Source organism: Dasypus novemcinctus, chromosome 28 (assembly GCF_030445035.2).
Source record: "Dasypus novemcinctus isolate mDasNov1 chromosome 28, mDasNov1.1.hap2, whole genome shotgun sequence".
Classification (NCBI taxonomy): domain Eukaryota; kingdom Metazoa; phylum Chordata; class Mammalia; order Cingulata; family Dasypodidae; genus Dasypus; species Dasypus novemcinctus.
In genome coordinates, this window is record NC_080700.1 from 39,762,150 (window position 1) to 39,784,379 (window position 22,230).

At 54.1% G+C, this 22,230-nt stretch overlaps 1 protein-coding gene across 2 annotated transcripts in view; it reads left to right on the plus strand.

The window, feature by feature from the left end:
- The window catches only part of TIAM2 (TIAM Rac1 associated GEF 2), a 165,111-nt gene that overhangs the window by 135,204 nt on the left and 7,677 nt on the right, over positions 1 to 22,230 (plus strand). For both annotated transcript variants that reach the window (XM_058289731.2, XM_058289730.1), the window contains exons 15-19: positions 13,548 to 13,727; positions 15,902 to 15,970; positions 17,628 to 17,753; positions 18,901 to 19,009; positions 21,754 to 21,933. In XM_058289731.2, coding sequence (XP_058145714.1) covers positions 13,548 to 13,727; positions 15,902 to 15,970; positions 17,628 to 17,753; positions 18,901 to 19,009; positions 21,754 to 21,933 — 664 coding nt within the window. The remainder of the gene's footprint in view (positions 1 to 13,547; positions 13,728 to 15,901; positions 15,971 to 17,627; positions 17,754 to 18,900; positions 19,010 to 21,753; positions 21,934 to 22,230) is intronic.

A 22,230-nucleotide genomic window follows, 5' to 3' on the forward strand; every position in this document is an offset into this window, starting at 1 on the left:
AGGCCCGGGGTTTGAACCCTGGACCTCCCTTGTGGTAGGTGGGTGCTCTATCCATTGAGCCAAATCTGCTTCCCCTTGTGTTGGATTTGAGCCCCTGTCATTGGCTGGCACTCTTCTTTCAGTCGTCTGTTTTCCTCCAGCCAGGGTGTGATGCCCTGCTCTTGCCGGCGGCTCCTCAGTCCTCTGGGCTGACGGCCAGGCACGTGCCAGGCCTAGCGCCAGGCATGGGGGAAGGCGAGGGGTTTCAGGGGCACCCGCTGGCATTGGGCACCCCGCGTCCTGTCCCCTTCACTGCCGGAGCTGTTCGGGCCACGTGGGCAGCAGGGCTGGAGGTGCCACTGTCGAGAAGGCCAAAGCCCAGCGCCGGGGGCAGGGGGCAGGCGGGAGCTTTGGGAGTAAAGGGCCTGCCCCAGGAAGGACGACGGGGCTTGGCAAGAAGGCGATGGGAGAGGTCGTGGGGAGAGGGCCCTCTCCTGACCCTCCCAGCTCGCCCTGCGGGCCGGTTTGTCCAGCCGTGGCACAGGCCCCTGAGTGACGCGGTGGGCCAGGCCGTCCCCTGGACAGTCCTCCACTGCCAGGCGGGAGGAGTCAGGCTGGGGGCACTGGTGGGCACTGGGCTGGCGGGACCCGGGCCAGGGAGGCTCTTAAGGTGAAGGTGGGGATTGCTTGCTGGGGGGTCCCGGGGGGGTTGTTGGGGGCGAGGCTGAAACACAGCAGGTGTGCAGGTCCGACAGCAGGCTGGCTGCGGGACTGAGTGAGCAGACCAGAAGCCCCCTGCCCCGTGAGCAGCTCGAGGCCTGGGCCGGCCACGGGGCGGCAGTGATGTGGCCTGACTCGGCGTCGCCGGGGCGGCCCCGGGGGGCTCAGTCCCTTCCTCCCCTCCCCCTTTGATCCTTGGCCAACTGTGGCTTTGGTGTCAGCACGTCCAGCCTGCCCTGCCTCTCCTCTTTCTCCTTCTTGAGCACCGACGCTTTCCTTCTTGCCCTCCCCATCCCCTGCTTTCTCATCTCCTTTTTCTCTGTTAAAAAAAAAAAAAAAGGATCAGAAGAGTCATCTCCAGAATCATAAAGTGAGGAAAGGAGAGGCCGCCAGAGCGAGCTGCGGCTGCCTCCCTGGCCGGGGTCACCGCGTCCCTGGGCCAGGCTGGCCGCGTCCCTGGGCCGGGGTCACCGCGTCCCTGGGCCAGGCTGGCCGCGTCCCTGGGCCGGGGTCACCGCGTCCCTGGGCCAGGCTGGCCGTGTCCCTGGGCCGGGGTCACCGCGTCCCTGGCTGGGGTGGCCGCGTCTCTGGCTGGGGTGGCTGTGGGCGCCCTGGCTCAGACGGGCTCCTGCTGCCCAGCCCCGGTGCTGACAGATGAGCCCTCGGTGCCCGTCAGGACGGTGCCTGGTTCTCGCCGGCCTCCCCCCCCCCGGCTGGGCCGAGGGGCTCTACATACACCTCTAGCCTTGACCCAGTGATGGGGCGGCCGCGCTGGCTGCCTGTGCCAGCCTCTTCATCGACACGGCAGGGGCCACGGTTCTGCTGCCACCTTCTCAGGGGTGGAGGCCGAGGCGGGTCGTGTCTGTGCTTTCCGCGGCGCCGGATGGCTCACAGAGCCCCAGGACGAGCCGGCCAGCTGCGGGGTCCTCGGATGGTGGAGGGGGTCTCCCCCCGGTGCACCTCGAAATCTGGACTTGAACTCTGAAATGCTTCAATAGCACGCAGCGCGCGATTGGGCTGGCGAGGCGCCCCGCGTCCCGTGGGGGCTGAAGAGCAAGCCCCAGGCTTTTAAGATGCAGTTGTGGGGAGAAGCGGGTGCCCCCCCCTGCCCATGCCTCTCAGCCCCCTAGTCTATGTCTTCATCTCCTTTTCAGGTGTTCTGGATTGGAGAGAGAGGAGGGATGGAGACCTGAGGATCGTTTTACTTTTGTGGGGGGTGGGGGAAGAAAGCAGGAGTTTGAATTCCTCAGGCCAAACCCTGACCCCAGCGCGAACGCCGAGAAGGTTCTTGGGTCTTCTGAGGGACCGCGGTCTGGACTGGGTGCTCTCAGAGGAGGAGCCCCGGGGTTTGTGCCCTGAGTCTGACGCGACGGCCCCTCGGCCCGTGGGCGGTCGTCACACTTGCACTCTGAGGACCTGGAGGGTGGGCTGACGGCTCTGGCAGCCTGTGCTTCCAACACCTCTTCCTTCTCCTTCTTTCAGCCCAAATGCCCGACCTAGAGCAGCCCTTTGCCTCCAGGAACGTGGAGAGCTGCCGGCAAGAAAGGACCCTGGAGAGGACGGCAGGGAGACTTAGCAGTCAGCCTGTCCCGCCTCTCACGCAAATCACTGAAGTTAGAACTGGCGAGGTTTAGGGAGCTCTTCAAGGGAACGGTGGGCAGAGGGGGGCGGCTGGGTAATTAGTTCCTGCAGCCCCGTCTAGTCTCCCCCTCTTTTACCTTGGTTAGGAAATTATTTCACGCAGACCATTTGAGAATCTGATGGGAACCATGGGACCCCAGAAAATTGCTCCCATAATACTACATACGAAGTTGCATGTGGCAGACTTGGCCCAATGGTTAGGGCGTCCGTCTACCGCATGGGAGGTCCACGGTTCAAACCCCGGGCCTCCTTGACCCGTGTGGAGCTGGCCCATGCGCAGTGCTGATGCACGCAAGGAGTGCCGTGCCACACAGGGGTGTCCCCCGCGTAGGGGAGCCCCACGTGCAAGGAGTGCGCCCCATAAGGAGAGCTGCCCAGCATGAAAGAAAGTGCAGCCTGCCCAGGAATGGCACCGCCCACACGGAGAGCTGACACAGCAAGATGACACAACAACAAAAAGAAACACAGATTCCCATGCCGCTGACAACAACAGAAGCGGACAAAGACGAGGACACAGCCAATAGACACAGAGAACAGACAACCAGGGTGGGGGGTGGAAGGGGAGAGAAATAAAAAAATAAGTAAATCTTTAAAAAAAAAAAAAAAGAAGTTGCAGACCGTTTCGGGGGGTTGACAGGCTCGTGACGTCGTGGACTTCCCCTTGGGAATCGAGGAACTCCCAGCTGAGAGTCCTGACTGTGACACCTGCACAGCCCGCCTCCGCGTCCGTGGTGCCACAGAATCTGTTCTCACACACTTACAACCTGAGCGTACTGTGCTCAGGCAAGGGGCATTTGGAACTTTGTTTTTATCTTTGAGCCTAATGGAGGAGGTGGGGTTGGGGTCAGGTATTCACGTTTTAGTTTTTTATGTGCTAAGAGACATTGGGGACTGGATTAGCCAAAGAGGTGCTGGTGCACAGTACCAGAACTCTGTTGGCTTTTCTAAAGGGTATTTATTTGGGGTAGAAGCTTATACTCACAAGGCCCTAAAGAGTCCAACTCAAGGTACCATAAGAGGTACTTTCTCACCCAAAGCCATTGGTCACATGTTGACACAAGATGGCGGGCGACATCTCCGAGGATGCAGCCTTCTTCCTCTTAAGGCTCCATGGACCCAGCTTTTCCCAGTCTCAGCCGTAGGCTGGCGTAGGGCTCTTCTCTCTTCCCTAGGGCTCGTTTCTTTCTGGTCTCAGCTGCCCTGGTCTCTTCACAAGGTCAGCTATAAACTATCAGGCTCATCTCTCTTCCTGGGGCTGCAGGATCCTTGATGTATCTTCTCTGTGCTTCTACTTCCGTCTGTTTTATCAGCCCAGCAAGGGGGTGGGGCCTCAACCCTGCACATTCTAATGATGTGGCTGAATCAGAGCCCTAATCTTAACATAATTTAATTAAAGACATCTCAGCCGTATCTAATACAATCACGGGGATCACGCCCAGAGGAACAGACCAGCTTACAAACACGATCAAATACCTTTTTTTGGAATTCATAATAATATCAAACTGCTACAGGGAGCACTAAATAAATCGCCCCCAGATAGCACATACATTAGTAGGCTAAGACTGGAATAGATAATGCTGACAGTGGCAGTTGGATATCCCTAGATAGTTGAAATCTAATTGCAGTATCCGGTCCCTAGTGTGTTAGCATCTAACAACATTTTACTTTCTGTAATTAATGAAAAAAAGTGTTGTGTTTTTTTTTTTTTAACATGAATTTTAATTTTGATCCCAAACCAAAGTTTTACAGAACTGTCTTTGGTTAAAGCACCAGTTGTCTGCTGGACCCGGTGGGGTGGTTTATGGGCTTCCACTCAGGAGGCCACTAAGACTGGAGTCTCCTGCATTTCTCTTCTGGGGTGTTGAGGGTAGACTCCACCGATGCCCCAGGCACCCCGGCAAGTTAAAGAAGGTCTTGTGGCTGCTCACTCCCTTCCTTTTACTTTGAAGAACCAACAGCCACAATTACAGTCTAATTTTGGCTAGCCCTTCTTTGGGTGCCATGGATCTTAGAATCTTATCTGTAAGAGTTACCAAGAATCGGGGCTGCGGGGAGGGGGTCCCGCACTGCTACTTCTTCCTTAAAATCTGCTTTGCAAAGGCATTCCCAGGCCTGAGCCATCGTCAAGAGGTCTGAAATAATCATGCTGATGGTTCTGATATACGAAGCACTTGCAGTGATGTGAAAACTTTGATTTTTTGGGGAATAAAAAAGGTGGTATTTTTCTTACAACTTTAATTACTCATTGCAGATTCTCACCTTTTAATAATGTCCAAGCCCCACAGTGGAGCTGCTTTTACTTTTTAAAAAGAAGTTCTCAGAACTTGTTTGAGTCATCTTGCAATTTCCTTTATAGTCTCGGCTATGCGTCTAATTTGCGTCACTCCCTGGGCAGAAGGGAGAGGAGGGGTCATGGAAAAACTGCAAAGATGATGGTATTTTCACCATCTTGAATACCAGCTTTTCCTTGCTGAGAATCAAGGTTGGATTATTCATTGTCTAGATCAGTCTCCTGTTCTTGAGCTTATAATGAGGAACAAGGACACACAAAACGGGTTTGTCACCAACATGGGAGAAAAGAGTGAAGGTGTTTTCAATGCCCCCCCCATTCTGTCTTTTCTCCCTTTTATTCTCTTGCCACCTCCTCGTTAGTCCCCCTGCACCTCCTCTCAGTGATCCCCCCTTACCTTGCACTCTACTTCTCTGCCCCCTCCCAAGTGCTCATGTGTTTTCAGAAAAGAGAGGGCTGATGAGGAAGCTGTCATGTGCAGTTGCTTGGCTCGGGGTTGGCACCTGCACAGGCTGGGGTTTCATCACTAACCGTTTAGAAGCCACACACTGCAGACCTCGGCACGTCCTGCGTCTCCCTGCCTTCCAAGCGGCCGAGAGCTGGCCTCAGAGACCTTGAGAAGCCGTTCCCTTCATGGCTCGTTTGGTCACAAGGTATAGGCTACTCAGAGGAGGGCCGGCCCTGGGCATGGCCCCTGCTTGGCTGTTCCAGGCCCCAGTCTTAACCACGATGGTTCCACGGACGAGTTACCACGGTTAGGAGACCCGTCGTCAAACCCGTACTCCCAGGTGAGACTCAGAAACATTTTCCTGTGTCTGAGGCACGCGTTCCGCCCCTGAGCTCTTGGGCTGTCCCTGCCCCCTTTTCTGAGCTGTCCGGTCACGTCTCACCACCACGGAGACTCGTGTTGACTGAGTGTGTGGATTTGTGTTTTTCCAGGGCTCGAAGAACGTAGGCAGACCGCTTACTGACAATAATGGCTCTCATTTTAATTCTCTTTCCTTCATTCCTGTGGTTGAGTCAGTGTGAGCTTTTAGAGGTGGGTCGGTTGTCAAGTCTCAGATGAAGATGTTGGGGGCAGACGTGAGGTTCCGATTGTCCTCAGACCTGAGTCCATTTAGGAATCCATCAGTGGGCTACAGTCCGAGACAGAGCCGGGGAAATAGTGTTGACTGTGACATTGCTGGAACCCAGCAAAAACTGAAAATAAAAAACTACACCTGGGTACAGGGATGAGCAGGTTGTGTCTGTCTCACCTCAGGCAGAGAGTCCCTGGCCATGCCTGTGCCTGATGCAGGATGCAGGATGCCAGGATGTTCCCATGTAATTGGATGTGTGACGTTCGTAGGACTTTTTTCCCCAAAGCTGTAACTTCCTTTGGAAACGAGATGCCTAGGCACTATTTCTAGCCAAATATGGGGACTGAAAACCCCGCCCTTTGTAAGGCTGGTTTCAGGCAAATCACGGCGCATGGACCCTCTGTCGGTACCCACGGCGTTCGTCCTGAGAGCCGGGGCGGCCGTCTCGATCCCTGAAACCTAAAGGGACAGCAGTCAGTAGAAGGCCGGGGAGCCATGGCTCCTAAAGCTGTCACAACGAGGAGGACGGTCGGCTGCTCGCTTCTGCCAGCGCCTGCCGCCCCTCCTCCTGAAACTCCGCTGGGGTCTTGGCAAATGCCTGTCCATCAGGGTGGCCACGTTGATGTGCCATGGGGGATGGCTCCACCTCTAAGTGATGCAAAAGATTGTACGTCGTAGCGTTCACATGCTTGAGAAAGTCTTCCCAAAATTCACTGTTTGGCTGCGACAGATTCAGGCAGGGAAGCGGGTCCCCTTGATTCTCCCAATCAGAACCATGGCTTGGTGCATCTGGAGAAGACTCTAGCAGAGCAGTGGCCAGCAGGCTGGACGTTTGTTGTGTATCTCCGTGTCTGGGTGTCGGGTTGACTCCATACGTGCCCATGGCCAAGGCTACACCAAAGAGCATATTCGTAGCATGCGTTGTGAGGGTTGGAATATATGAGAAAGATAGAAGAGAATGGACTAGAAGGATTCCATGCCTTGCCATACTGTTTGGAAAAAGGAGTAGATGTTTCTCTCTCAATCTGCTGTATCAGGGACCGCCATGGTGTGAAGACAGTTAGACCAGGAATTCTGGTGCCTTCTGCTCTGACGAGTGGGCTTTAGAGAAACTGCTCCATTGCTCTGAATCCACATATCCTGACATAAGTAAGAGCCACTCGTGGGACATGGATTCTCCAAGGGGCGCCGAGCAGATGCTGATAGCACAGGCGCGTGGTGGTCGTGTGGGTTTTAGGCACGTTCTCTCATTTACACCCACCTATCCCACAGCAGGGCTGTCGAATAGAGTGCCAGTCTTGTTTTAGGATGAGGAAGCTTAAGACTCAGAGAAGCCACCCAGCATGCTCAGGGACGAGACCCGGTGTCAACCTTGCTTCTCCAGCTGGTTCTTTCCACCGCGCCGCACGGCCTGGTGAGGAGACAGCCCTTGTGATCGTTGAAGGAAAAAGGGAGGAGGGAAGGAAAACCACTCTATGTGTAAATACCAGAAATATGTGGAATATGATGTGCATGTTTATTCCTGAAATTGAGCTACAGGCAGAATAACTCCATTTGTCCAATTGCAGGGCCTGATGTTAGAGAGCTGGATGCAACTTTTTGGTTCTTTAGCTTAATTTAAGACTTCCATGTGGTTCTTTTGTTGTTGCTGTTTGGTTGGACTTTTGTGTCAGCTATTATGAAATTTTCAGTGGTTGCTATTGTCAAATCATGTGAAATCTCTGGAAGAAAAGTTCCTCAGTACTAGAATACCAGGTATTAATAGCTAATATTTGCATCTGGGTAATAATTAGCTTTATTTTATTGATAATGAGAAGTATAACTTTGTGCCATACGTGGATCATACATATAAATATTTTTAAAAAATATTTTTTAAAAAAATAAAGGCATGTTTTAAAATATGCCATCATAAAACAAAAGGAGGGAGTGGTTGAGCACCTGCTTCCCACGTATGAGGTCCTGGGTTCCATCTCCGTACCTCCTAAAAAAAAAAAAGAAAATAGTGCAAAGCTAATATTTATGTAGGACGCTGTAGTTTAAAACATCAGCAACACTGAAAATTGAAGTATTTTATTCCTTAAACCTCTGCCATGATCTAAGCGTATAAGTTAAAATTAAAATAAGAATACAAAAAATAGATGTTGGTCTTGTTTAAAAGTAACTATTTAAAATTGTATTTGGGGGCACACCTGAGGACAGGGATACCAGAAAATCCCCTGAACAGAAAGGCTGTCCCCCCAGGGTGGCCGGCGGCTCCTTCGGGATTTCCAGGGCACCACCAGCTGCGCGTCTCGCTGTGGGTGCTGCTGGAAAGAGCTCTCTTTGTGCTGAATCTGTAATTTTGGCAGTAATTCCTAGAGAAGGTTTCTAACCACTTCAACTTGTCTGATCTGGGTATACCTTTACAGTGTTGGCTTTCCCATTAGAGCCCCTTCCTTGCAGGATTTTGTTTTTGTAGAGCCCAGATAATGAAAAAGCCCACCTCAAAGGGGCAAGAGCTTCTTTGCAAGCAGGCGTCTCATCCTGGCTGCCTTCTGCTTCCTGTGCTGCCCCCTGTCCCCTCCTCGGTGGCGGGGGAGGCCTGGCAGGGCAAAGCGGCAGGTTTCGGCAGGAGTACGAGTAGCGGGAAGGTGCAGTCTTTGTCTCGTGGGCTCCTAGGAAAATGTTTCCTAAGATGAAATTATTGAGTGGTGATAGTAGGTGGCTGATGCTTCTACTAACAGGCTCCTTGGGCAGCGGTGGGGCCCATTAGTTACAAGCACTGACCAGCAGGGGACCGAGAGCGTCTTGGCCACCAAGGAGCCCTGACGCCCGCCCCATCCCCAGGAGAGGCTCGTGTCCCTGGAGACGACGGCCCAGTCCCAAGGCTCCTGTCTAGGACAGTCCAGAAGGTGACCGAGGAGCCCAGCAGGTGGCCCCGGGAACCTGCAGGAGAGGCAGGGGATGGCTCGCTCGCAGCAGGTGCTTGGTCTGCCCCCAGAACCCGAGGCTGCTCTGCTCTTCATTTTTCTAGGGACAGTAACCAAAGGGGACTACAGACAGAAAGAAAACTGATTTCGTAGGGAGTCAGGAGGAGGCGACAGCTCAGCTGGGGGCAGCCTGCGCTTGGAGAGCGGGGCAGGGCTGTCCTAAGCAAGGTGGACCGGGCCGCCACTGGAAGCCAAAGTGTGCGGCGTCTTTCCCGCTCAGGCGTCGACTTCATCATCCTCTTCTATTTATATTACAGACCTTACCTGCCGGGGAACTGGCGGCTGATAAAGATGTGCCAGAGCTCTGCTCTGTCAAAAATGTGACAACAATGGGTGTTCCTGGCACTTTTCAAATAAAGGGACAAAGAGAAGGATTTTAGTGCTTTGATGTTCAACCATTTATATATTTTATATATATATATAAATAACCCACAATTCAGTGAATTCTCAGAATAGATAACACTTAAACACCTTTCCTGCAAAAACTGCTCAACGATAGATTGCACATTGCCAAGAATGAAATCAGAAATAACTCTTGACTAGAAATGGTGTGTTTATCAGGGACCAGGAAACTGCCTGCGGAGGGCTAGACAAACACTGTTTAGCATTGCGGCCCACGGAGTGGCCTCTCTCAACAGCTTACACCTGTGCTGTGGTGTGACCGCAGCCACAGGGAATGGGTAAGGGAGCGCACATGGCCAGGTTCTAATAAAACTTTATTTATAAAACAGGCAGCAGGCTGCATTTGGCCCACAAGCTGTAATTTGTAGATGCTTGCTCTATGGGATCTACCTTAACCGCCTGTTTCTGACCCAGGAAAATGGGTTTCTGCATTCAGAAGTCAAAGACAAATTCTGACCCACCGATGTCTTCCCTGATGACTAGATTTAACTGTACGTACATCAGAAATAAGCCTCCTCTTTCTTTCTGGGTCACACTCGGGAAAAAGACATCAGTACCTGGAACGGGCAGGGCGTGCGAGATAGAATGGGCCGTTCTGGGTGAGTTTCCTGGGAGCAGTGTCAACGCGGGCAGTATTTTCCGTGCGAGTGCTGCCCAGTGGCCCTGCCCCCCGAGGCGTCCTTGGCAGAGAGAGTGCACGTCTTATTTATTCCTGAACTCCGACCAGACTCCCGGTAAATAGGGAAACGGAGCAGAAGGCCGCGCCAGGCTGCTCTGCTCCCTCCTGCTGGCGCAGAGGCGCCTCCTTGCTGCCCCGAGCTGCCTCGCCGGGTGCCACCTGCTTGCCGCGTTCTTATGCTTCGTACCCAGCAGGTGCCACGGCCGTGCCTCCTGCCTTCTCGGAGAGGTGACCTGGCCTGCCTTGTTCCAGAATGCCATCCCGCTGTCCCCAAGCCGAAACGGTGACGCCTTCAGAAACGACCTGAGCGGGGCCCTTATGCCAACACTGCCGGGGCCAGGCTGCCTCCGGTCAGAGCAGCCCTGGCACCCACCTCCAAGGTGCGCTCGCTCGGGGGTGGGAGAGCCGCGCGGCAGAGGAGTGTTGAGTTGTGGCCCCTTAGAAAGCACGTGTGCCCTCCTGCGCATCTCAGCCGACATTTGCCATGGGGAAGCCGTTCCTTCCAGAAGTGTCCTTGCAGTGAATTCTGGATGCTCTCAAACGGCAGGATACTTTATTTTTGAAAGCTCCTTATTTGAACGCTGGATTGCTAGGTGTGATTTTCGACGTCCCAGTAAGGCAAAGCTGCAGTCTCACCAGCTGCCACTTAACTTATGGTGCGTGTTGTCAGAGCTTGTTTTTTACGGTATATGCGAGCTTAATATAGCGTCTGCAGCACTGGGAGCTGGTATTTTTCAGGATCGCAGGGTTAGATCGTCAGGGCTCGCAGTGGGTTCAGATAAGCGAGCTCTGGAGCCTGACTGTCACCGCCTCGTGCTGTTTAGCGCAGTTAAGAGGGTCGCACCGGGGGTGCCAGCGCCACGGGGTGAGCTCGGCCTGCACGCCTGCTGTGTGACCATCTTGCAGTGTAGACGTTGCAGTGTAGAAGCCAGGCTGAGGCTTTCTCACACGGGCCCAGGTTGGCAGCAACTGGGCGGCTTTTCAGAAATACCCCCGGCCGGGGCCCCGGAGGCTGAGATTCTCTTTGCCCGGGCGTGGAGATTTTGTAACGCTCCGACCTGGCACCGCGCAGGGGGGCGACTGGAGCAGCAGGGCTTCAGCGGCTCGTGCTTTTGAGGCTGGAAGTCCAAGATCAAGGCGTCGGCAGCCTGGCTTCGCCCCGGGCTCGGTGGCGGTCGGGCGCCCTTGGGGTTCTGTGGCCCGTGGCCCTGGCCCCCCTCTCCTGTGGCCTTTTCGCCGCAAGCCCCGGTTCGGGGTCCCCCCCACCCTTCAGGCCTCTTCAGGGTCCTGCCTGCAGGGTTTGCACCTGCGGGAATGCGGACCCAGCGGAAGAACTTGTGCTTGTTGGGGTGCGTGACTCGACCCGCTGCTGTCCCCGCACGAAACAGGTGTGTGGGCCGTGCCGAGGCCTGCTGACGAGGGGAGGCCGGAACGCGCAGTGCTTGCACCTGCGGGGGCACCATCGGGATGTCGTGGGAGAGAGGGGGCGCGCCGGCCTGCCCGCCTCGCCCTGCCCTGCCCGGGCCCCGCGAGGGGCTGTGGTTCTCCAGCGGCGCCTGGGAACGGGGCCGTGGGCGAACCCCGTGGCATTCTCCTGGGTCCCGTCTGACCTGAAGCTCCGCAGCTGGTTTCTTATCCTCCGGAAGCTTCCCCAGAAACGAAGGTCCCTTGTCGCGGGCATTGCCCGAAAGGAGCTTGTGTTCAGTTGAACCCCAGTGGTAGACGTTTAAATCCAAGGGGGCTCGTTAGTACATCCGTGTGCTCTGCGCTGTCCTGGAAGTGAATTATTAGTATTATCTTTCAAAGACTTATTTTAAAAATTTACTTCTCTCCCCCCCTCAGTTGTCTGCTCTCTGTGTCCATTTGCTGTGCGTTCTTCTGTGTCAGAGGCACTGGGAATCTGTGTCTCTTTTTGTGGCGTCCTCTTGCTGTGTCAGCTCTCCATGTGTGCGGCTCCACTCCTGGGCAGGCTGCACTTTCTTTCGCGCTGGGCGGCTCTCCTTGTGGGGTGCACTTCTTGTGCGTGGGGCTCCCCTATGTGGGGGACACCCCTGCGTGGCACAGCACTCCTTGGCACACATCAGCACTGCGCGTGGGCCAGGTCCACACGGGTCAGGAGGCCCGGGGTTTGAACCCTGGACTTCCCATATGGTAGGCAGACGCTCTATCAGTTGGGCCAAATCTGCTTCCCAAGATTTATTTATTTACTTATTTATTACCCCCCTTGCTGCTTGTTCCATTCTTTGCTGTCACTTCTGTGTCCATTCACTGTGTGTTCTTCTGTGTTTGCTTGTCTCTCTTTGTTGCGTCATCTTGGTGCGTCAGCTCTCCATGGCACATGGATCGTCAGCTCTCCGCGGGCCCAGGCCAGCTTTGCCTTCACCAGGAGGCCCCAGGACATGAACTCAGGGCCTCCCATGTGGCAGACGGGAGCGCGACTGATTGAGCCGCGGCTGCTTCCCAGAAGTGAATTATTTTATATTCTGCGTGCGGAGGTGGAGGCTTGGGTGTCTCTTCCGTGGTGGAGCTAACTTTTGCACCAAGATTTCCATCTTAAGATACAGAAGAAGGACCCCAGAGGGAGGTGCGTCAGGCGGAGGGCATTTAAGCTGGAGAAAGGCGTGTTTTAGTGGAAAGCGGTCCCCCGCGATGGGGGGCATCGGCCCCCTGGCCAGGCCCCGTGCCGGGCGCTGGGATGTTTGGGTAGCGCTCGGCCGTGGGGCCGAGCTGCGTTGTTGTTCGTGGCCAAGCTCACCCTCGCCCCAGCCCTGGCCTGTCCCTGTGAGCCGCAGTCCCTGTCCTCGCGCTCGGCCCCGCTCTCCACCCTCTCGGGCAGGGCCTTCCCATTCTCGTGCAGGTCCGCCTCCGCTCCCGTTCCGAGCGTGGTGGCCGGCAGAACAGCTTCCCTTAGGAAGCTGCGCCTGGCACGGGACGGCGAGCCCCCGGGCCGCTGTGGCAAGACCAGCCTGGAACCGCTGTTGTCCACCCTGCCCCTCAGCCTCCCAGGCTGGTTCTTTTTTTTTCCAAGATTTACTTTATTTATTTATCTCCCCCACCCCCCTGTCATTTGTGCTCGCTGTCTACTGTGTCCATCTGCTGTGTGCTCTTGTGTCTGCTCGTTTTCTCTTTAGGAGGCACCGGGAACCTAACCTGGGACCTCCCATGTGGGAGGGAGACGCTCAGTTGCTTGAGCCACATCCACTCCCTGCTTTGTTGTGTCTCATGTTTCCTCTGTGTCTCCTTGTTGTGTCAGCTCGCCACACCTGCTTGCTATCTTGCTTGTCTTCTCCAGGAGGTACTGGGAACCAAACCTGGGGCCTCCCGTGTGGTAGGCGGGAGCTTAGTTGCTTGAGCCACATCCACTTCCCCCAGGGCTGGTTCTGAATGGGAGACTTAATTACTGCCTGAAGCCAGCCATGGAGGGGACAAAGGGGAAGGAACGAGGCCGTCTCCTCCTGGGCTCTTCTGAAAGCCAGGCGCGCTTGATTTTAGCGCGGCCACTGCTGGCCAGCCAAGGGGTCCCCTGACACCTCGAGTCCCGCCATTTTGGTGCTGGGAAGCCCGTCACTCGCACCTTGTGACAACGAAAGTCACCACGGGCGGACACTGAATACAGGCATGTCTTCCTGACCGGCTCTCACACACGAGCCAGCGTGTGCCAGGGGAAGGACGCCGGGCGTGCGTGCTGGTGGGCTCCTGAAGGAGAGGCCGGGCGCCCGCGGCCCTGGTGGGCAGCCACTGGGGACGGAGGGCGCCCTGCACCGCTTTCCTCTCTCGTCTCCCCGCAGAGCGCCGAGCAGCTGGCCGCCCTGTGCAGGGGTTTCCACGACGCCCGGACCGGTGGCATGGAGGGGCCGGGCGAGAGCGGGGAGCTGGCCCCTCGGCCCTCGGCCCGCCACCTCTCGGACGCAGACCGGCTCCGCAAGGTCATCCAGGAGCTGGTGGACACGGAGAAGTCCTATGTGAAGGTGACGGAGTGGCGGGCCCCCTTTCCTGCTCTCTCCTCCCCTGGCCGCTGGCCGGTGGCGGGTCGGTGGCCCCTGCCTGCCCACTGCTCGCGCCACATGGGGAGGAGCGGGTTCCAGGGGAGAAGGAAGGGGGGCGGAGGGCGCACAGGGTATGGGGGAGACGAGCTCCTCTCCCGGCTCCGTTTCCAAGGCAGCTCTTGCTATGGAAACAGGTTCTGGGTGTCCTTGCAGGCTGGGGAAGGGCCTGGAGCTTCTTGGTGATGAGGAGCTCGGGCGCCTGTGCCTGATGGCTGCGACCCAGGGAGCCGTCCATGGGCCCCTCGCGAGCCCTGGCGCCCGCCCACCACGCCTTTAGTGGGAGGGGGTCGCTGACTCGGGCGAGGACCCAGAGGACTTGGCCATTCGCCGCAGGCCCCCGGTTGATGGCGTGGGAGCAATTTTACGGGGCCCGCAGGAGCCCGGGAAGCCGGAGCTCTTGGTTTGAAGCGGAGTCCCTCGGGGATGGTGGGGAGCAGCTGGCAGGGCGCGGCTTGGCCTCCAGTGGCGGTGTGAGCTCGGCCACCCCCCTCCACTGTCCCCCGGGGTCAGAGTGGCCGGTGGCCTGGCTCTCCAGGGCCTCCCAGGCGGCTGGGCAGGCCCCCTGCGTGTCTGCTTCTCCCAGAAGGCCAGTGTGCCCTCTCGCTAAGGTCACTCTAGTTTTCCCAAGGGCCTCATTCACGGGTAGCCCCGGAGAGCTGGCCAAAGCCCTTCTTCTGGCCCCGCGGGGGAGAAGTGATAGCTGCAGCGGATGCGGTTTCATTTCATTGTCCACTACGTCGTGTTGGCATTGACCGTGCGGAGGAGACGTGGAAGCCGGGGAGCTGGGGTTGGATTTCTGTGCAGCCACCACGAGCCTTCTCCACGTGGATCTGAGCTGGGGCAGTCTGCGGCCTCAGAGCCCTCCCGCCACCTGGAGGACGAGGCTCCCGCCAGGAAGTGGACGCCAAGTCCCCGGATTTGTGTCCTGCACAGGGGGTGGTTGTCCCTCACTGCTAGCCCCCCGGCCAGCGCCACGTGGCGCCGTGGTGAGAGTGGGGGGGGGTGTGTCATGCGCTGTTTCCTTGGACTTGCCCTGGCTGTGAGCGGCCTTGGCCTTCCCAGGAACCAGTGGCCCACCCACCTCTGCCGCTGACCAGATAGCCAGCACCTGGGGCCCACGGAGACCCGCGCACGCCACTTTTAGTTTTTTAAATTCTTTTGGTGGCTGCCATCTGCCGTGGAATTCTCCTGGTGGTGGCTCTTTTGTCTCACTGGATCCCCGCATGCCCCTGGAAGCCCCCAGCTCTTGTGTGTCCTTACAGATGAGACTCGGAAAGTCACAGCCCTCTGCTCTGCGGCAGCAGCCGAGGGGCAGGGTGAAAGCTGGGCAAGGTCAAGCACACGTGACCCTAGTGGGGAGTGGGGTGGGGGGCGGCTGTGCCCCCCGGCGGCATGGGGGCCTTCTACGTGCTCTCGGAGCCTGCGCCCCCGGCTCTGTGCTGCCAGCTGGAGTCCAGCTCCTGGCTGGGCCCATGGGAGCTGCAGGTGCTGCAGAGCCCCTCCTCTCTGGGGCTTGGGTTTCTCCTTGTAAGGTGGGGGAGGGAGTCAAACTGGGTGGCTTCGTAGCTAGCTACTTCTAGTGCGTCAGGCCTCCAGATTCCTCAGAATGAATGAACCCAGCACAAGAGTTCTCTCCTATCACTACATTATAACCTGAGCGTGGCTTCACGTTATCAGATTTAAGAGAGTCTCTACATGCAGGCCGCTCCCACTTTTCTGCACTGTCTGGTTTACCAGGGACCCAGCCAAGGCCTCAGTTTCCAACCCAGGAACTGCCGGGCTCTGGGAAACCTTCCTTGCCTTTGAATACGGGGAGAGGGCAAGGCCGCCCTGGCTTCATGCGCCGAGTTGCGGAGCTGCCCGGGCTGGCCTGGGAACAAGTGGGTCAAGCAGAGCAGGTGGCCGAGGCCTAAGGAGAAACGTGGCCTCTGGCGGTGGTGGCCGCCTGAGCACGCCGGGCTGTGCGATGACCGCCACGCTGAGGGTCAGGAGCGGTCTCAAGACCCAGGCGTTGCGGTGGGACCCCCGGTGCTGCGCCCAGGGTGGTGGGCATGGCTGCGGCCGGCGTGTTGAAGGCGCCCTCCTTGCCCTTCCAGGACCTGAGCTGCCTCTTCGAGCTCTACCTGGAGCCGCTGCAGAACGAGACCTTCCTCACTCAAGACGAGGTACACGACTGCCGCTCCCCCCACCGGCCGCGCTTCCTCCTGCAAGCTGACCTCGGGGCTTGTACGGATCGGGCCCAGAGAACGTGCCAGACTCAGGGCCCCCAGCCAGTCCCACGCTTGGGGACAGCTCCCAGGGTCATTTTGTGTGGCTAGGATGGCAAGAACTTACAGGCACACAAGGCCAGCCCTGCCCTTCCTTTAGGAGAGGGAGAAGTGACAAAAATCATTTGGAATTACTTATGTTTTGGAGCATTTGTAGGTTTATAGAAAAATCATGCAGAAAGTAGAGATCCCATATACCGCCCCACCCACATTTTTCCCCATTGTTAACATTTTGCACTAGGGTGGTACTTTTGTTACAAGTGATGGGCCAATAATAATGTTATTATTAACTAAAATCCATAGTTTTCATTAGAGTTCACACTGTTATATGGTTCTATGTTTGTTTCTTAATTTTTTTGTGGTAACATATATTCAAGGTATAATTTCCCATTTTAACCACTTTTAAGAATACGAGTAAGTGGTGTTAATTACATTCACAGTGTTGTGCTCCCATCAACAAAAGAAATCACTTTCTTTGGAACCCCACCCCACCCCTGCAATGTGCACCATTTGAGCACGTTTTTATACTTGTACTATATTAACTGCAGTTCAACTTAGGGTTCACTGCTTGTGCAGAGCAGCAGCGTGAATTTAAAAAAAACGTTTATATTCCATTGCCGTATATACAACCTAACATTGCCCCTTTGAACACATACGACATACCTTTCAGTCCTGTTAATTACATTCACATGTTGTGTGACCATCACCTATGCTACCAAAACCCTTCCATCATTCCACATAGGAACCCTACACATCCAAGCCTCACTGCCGTTAAAAGTGCTCCCAGAGGAGCTGGGAGTTTACGGAACCGCCACGCAGAGCACAAGATCGCCTCCACCAAGGCCTGCGTTGTTGGGGGCATTTGTTACAACTGATGACGAACGTCACCAAAATACCACTCAAGACGACTGTCCCTAGCTTACGTGTGGCCTGATACCCGCAAACCACCCTATTAGTAACACCACGTATTCGTACTGTGTATTTTTTATTGTTGTTTTTTTCATTGCAAAAGCATGAAAGCATTTTTTTTTTACAAATCAATTTTACTGGTGCATATTAATAAAGCATAAATCCATGCAAAGTATGCAATCAATGGTATATTCACATATTTGTGAATTCATCACTTTGTTCTTAGAGCATTGCATTACTCCAATAATAGTAATAATACACACACAAAAAAACAAAACTCATCACCTCTCAGTCTCTGCTTCCCCTGCTGTTGTTAGCTGCTCTTCTTCTTTTTCCTTCTCTCTGTTTGTATTTATATTCTGCAAAAAGTCTTATATATGCAATATCACCCTGTATTGTATATTAATGAGAGCATTTAAGTAGTCCTTTTCTACTAACTTTCGTTTTTTTCCCAGTTTGAATTTTGGGGATTTTATGGCCACCTACAAAGTCACTCTAGACTTGGAGGGACCAGAGCTGGAAGAGGGTAGCAGCTCGACCCCTAGGGAGTTAGCCTGACGGGACTGCTGTCTCCTTCCTGCTGATGAGTTCGCTGTGTTGAGAACTTTGTGGCTGGTAGCCTCTTCACAACCTGCTCTTCACACAGATGGAGTCGCTTTTTGGAAGTTTACCCGAGATGCTGGAGTTCCAGAAGGTGTTTCTAGAGACTCTGGAGGACGGGATTTCAGCATCGTCTGACTTTAACCTCCTTGAAACCCCCTCTCAGTTTAGAGTAAGTATTCTAGACTTAGGCCTGAAGCAGACAGAAGGGGCGTGCCGTGCAAACACTTCTTTGAACAAGCATTCCTGGACCCTTGTTGACATGAGAAATTCAGTGAGTTCATGGCATTATTTCCTCTGGCAGGTGGTAACAGAAGGCTCCGTTGTCTTCTCCCCCTAAAGGCTTCTGGTGACCAAACATCTGGGCAGGGCTGCTTTTGTGGATTCTAGGTATTACTATTTCTACAGGTGGGCTCATACACTGTTGGCCCTTTTCTGTTGGCTTATCTCACGGAGCACGATGTCCTCAGGGCTCACCCTGCAGCAGCACCATCAGAACTCCATCCCTTCAGGACCACTCTGTGGTCATCCTACCCTTGGTCCATGCAGTCACCCGTCAGCGGGGCTGCTTCCACCTTTGGGTGCTTGTGAACAATGCTGCTGTGAACCTTGGGTCCAACTACCTGAGCTCCTGCTTTTGATTCTGGGGCATACACCGAGGACTGGAAGTCCTGGTCACCTGGTGAATTGAGATAACTTTCTGAGGAGCCCTCCAACTTTTCCACAGCAGCTGCACTTGACATTCCCACCAGCCGTGTACAAGGGTTCCAGTTTCCTTGCAATCTCACCACCACGTACCACCCCCCTTTTATTAACAACAGCCATCTTAGTGGGTGTGAAGTAGGATCTCGTGGTTTTGAGTAGAGCTTCTCTGCCGTGGAGCCCCCTCTCCAGCATGAACGTTAGTGACCGGCAAGCAGTCCTTGCAGGGGAGGACGGGTCTTTTTCCTTGCAGAGCCGGCTGTTGTAACAAACTTCTCAGGTCATCCATGTCCACCTTGTCAGATTTGTATAGAACTTGCTTTCCTGTCCTTTGATTGCATGCCATGTCAATAGGCTCCGCTGCCAAGCTTGTGTTTTATAAAAAGATGCTTTTCACATAGCTAATGAAATAGTCAAGGTGAAGAGCTGCGGGAATGCCAGGGCTCTTCTCCACCAGCTGTGGAAGTGGGGAGGCCTGGCTTACTGCAGTCAGTGGCTGCTCTGTGGCATTAGTGCTCCAGTTCCTTCAGGGACCCCATGAAATGGTCACATGGCCTGCCGCAGCCGGCGACTTAGGTCACACCAAGTCTGAGTTGACTTTTTCTCTCCTCTTCCAGAAATTACTGTTTTCCCTCGGAGGCTCTTTTCTTTATTACGCAGACCACTTTAAACTGTACAGCGGCTTCTGTGCAAATCATATTAAAGTACAGAAGGTTCTTGAACGAGGTAAGTTGCTTGTTATCTTTTATAGCTGCTTTTTAAAAAACTCTTACAGAGTTAGTGTATGTAACAAACAAGGGGAAGTGCAATTTTAATGGGTTGTGCTTCATTCTTGACCTTGAAAGTGTCAGCTAATAAAAGGAAAGTTTTTGGCTTATTTGAGCTTATTGGCAGCAAGAAAAAAGTGTGCCTAACAATAGACTTTGCTTTGCCTTTGTGTCACTTTGCTGTTAAATTAATGTGGGTTCTTTTCTTACCAGACTCCTTTATCTAAGAACTTACAACCACAAGCCTGGCTGGGGGTAGGAAGGCAGGCACGCCATGTTTTCTCTTTCTTGTTGATGTTCTCCTTAAGCCTGAGGGGCCACTGCAGACAAACCACCACTGAACCACCACAACACCACACTCACACATGTGTTCACTAAAACTACAGCTGCTTTGGCGGGACTGGGGGAAGGCACGCTGATCACAGCCCACACCCCGTCACTGGTCTTGCCTCTAAAGTATGGTCAATGTATCCTTAACACCTAGACCAGGGCCGCTCAGCGGAGGCGCCTCTGGTACTGGAGGTTCTTTCGGTCACTAGACGATCACTTTGGGTATCACCTTAGAATTCTCAAATGTCCGTCGCAGGCAGTTTTCAGCCCATTCTTTGGAATTCTCATTTCTGGTAGCAGAGACAAGTAGTAGGAAGAAAATCAGTGGTCTAGGAACAAGACTAAGCTCAAGGTCATGAGCAACAGGCATTCGATCTGCCTGGAGAACATCCAACAAACAGGCCCTTCGGGGTCTGTGCCCTCTGGGGTGTCTCCAGGGGAAGGCATCCGATGAAAGTGTGTCTTCCCATCGAGGTTCATCTAAAGCCTCCTCAGAGGTCACCAGGCCTCCTTTCAAATGTTCCTGGAAGACACACACCTGCCAGAGCTCTAACTGGCCCGTCGCTAATGACTGTCCAGGACCTCCTGCCCTCCTCACCCTTAACGATGCCCGCAGGGTGCCCTCCCAGTGGGCCCGCCACCTCTCCAGGAGCCGGGGAACCGAGCTCCACAAGGGCAGCTGTCTGCGGCGGGTTCTGTACTTGGACTCTCAGTTGCTTCTACAGGGTCAATTCCAAGTCGCCTGGTAAAAGGGAGCCATTCTCCGCCATCAGCTGGTTCTTACAACACTGCCAAAAACAACCCAGGGGCTCTCTGTTGTTTTCCCTTAACGCATGGTTTCTTCAGTGCTGATGAGGGTCTGGAGAGGCTTATCCTGACATTGGTAGTATTTAATCATTTTCACCGATGCAACTTTGCTATCTAGTTTAAACCAGGTAGTCACAGTGTTCCAGAAGAAAAGGTTCAGGCTTGAAAAAGGGACTCTTGAGACATGGAGTACTTCAAATTATCAAGACCTTTAGCTTCTGAATAACCACTCCAAATCCTTTTTCTCTGGTTGCTTTGAACCACAGGGGTTTTTAATCAGGGGTCCACAGATTTCAGGGGTCTATGCGCTTGAACTGAAAATTTAAAAAATCACTATTGTGAGGATGTGTTAATGTGGGTGTGATGTATTTATTAAATAATACATAGTATAGTGTGGACTTGGTATGATTTTTATGTAGTGTGTTCTGAGTGGAGTGGATAACTGCAAAAAGGTTGGTAAGGATGGTGGGTAAGGTTTTATGATACGGTAGGAAAACTCGAATTTCTAAATGTTTGCTGAAAATAACTGTTTGAACAGGTGTTGAACTGTGTTATCAGGTATAAAAGTTTGGGGAAGTTGTAAAGCATAATTTTGAAAAACCACAAAATTTAATTTAAGGACATGCCCATGTTGAGTGTCATAAAACTATCTGCCGCTACATTCTGAGAAGGGGTCCGTGGTTTTCACCTGACTGGCCAAGGGGTCCGTGGAACCAAAAGGGTTAAGAACCCCTGCTTTAAACAATGGTCTGACTCTACTGGCATTTCCTGTCAGGAATACTTTCTTCTTGGCAGTATGTAGTAAAATAAAAGCATATCAGTTGTTTGCTCAGCTCCTCCTTTGTCATAAAAATGAAGGCTCCCACCAGCCCCTTGATCATACTGATCACATTCAAAATGATAATTAAAATCAATGTTCAAAACTGGGTGTGCTGGAAGTTGTAGATTTTGCTCTTGTAATAGAACCTCTAGCAAGGGCTATCTTTGTTCAGATCTGCATTCCCAGCAGGGCCAGCCAGCGGAACCCAAAGTGGCACTTGTGTGTCCAGCATTGTCAGAACTAAAAGCACCTGGAATCCTGTGGGCAATCGTCACGGCCCTCAGACACCGAACAGAGGCAGCAGACACTGCCAGAGTGGGTCCAGACACCTGGCACTAGCCAGGAGAGAAAACTGGTTTATTTTGCAAACTGAATCTTTCACGGAGTATCGTGTAGGGTCAGGAAAGCATTGTTTCGTGCCTTTCTGAATTGCCCGAAACCCTCTCTAGGCGGCTGGTAAGTCTCTCGACCACCCCACCTTGGACGCCAGGGCACAGGGCAGCATTCCTCTTTGAGGTGTGCATTTATTCCCAGCGTTCCTTACCTCCCCTTGCTCACAAGATGTGTCATGGAGCTGTGATGCTAGATCCCCGTGGGTATCTGGGTGCTTGATCTAGTGATGTGTTTGGTTTCTTATTAAACGATAAAAGAAATGGGTGATCGAGAACTCCCTGGAAGGCTAAGTCAAGGAGGATGGAAGTCTTCCCGCTGTGCTTCTCTGAGGATCTGTTTCCATTTACTTGTAGCGAAAACTGATAAAGCCTTCAGGGCCTTCCTGGACGCCCGGAACCCCACCAAGCAGCACTCCTCCACGCTGGAGTCGTACCTCATCAAGCCCGTGCAGAGGGTGCTCAAGTACCCTCTGCTGCTGCGGGAGCTCGTGTCCCTGACGGACCACGACAGCGAGGAGCACTACCACCTGACAGGTGAGGCCGGCAGCAGGAGCTGGGGTGCACCGCCTGCCACCCCCCCCGCCCCACGACTTGGGCTCATGTTTGGAGATGTGTTGTAGTGTTTCAAGTATTAACCCCAGGTAGGAATTTTCTCTGTGAAAATAGCCATGTGGCCACCCAGAGGGATGGCTTGCACAGCCCCCCAAGCCCTCTGGGTAGATGAGGCACCTCAAGCTCGGGAGGTGGAAAGGGACGCCCTCAGGCCCCTCGGCCTGCACCCAGGGCTGCAGGACTGGAGTCCAGAGCTGTTTTCCACCACGTTGTGAATGA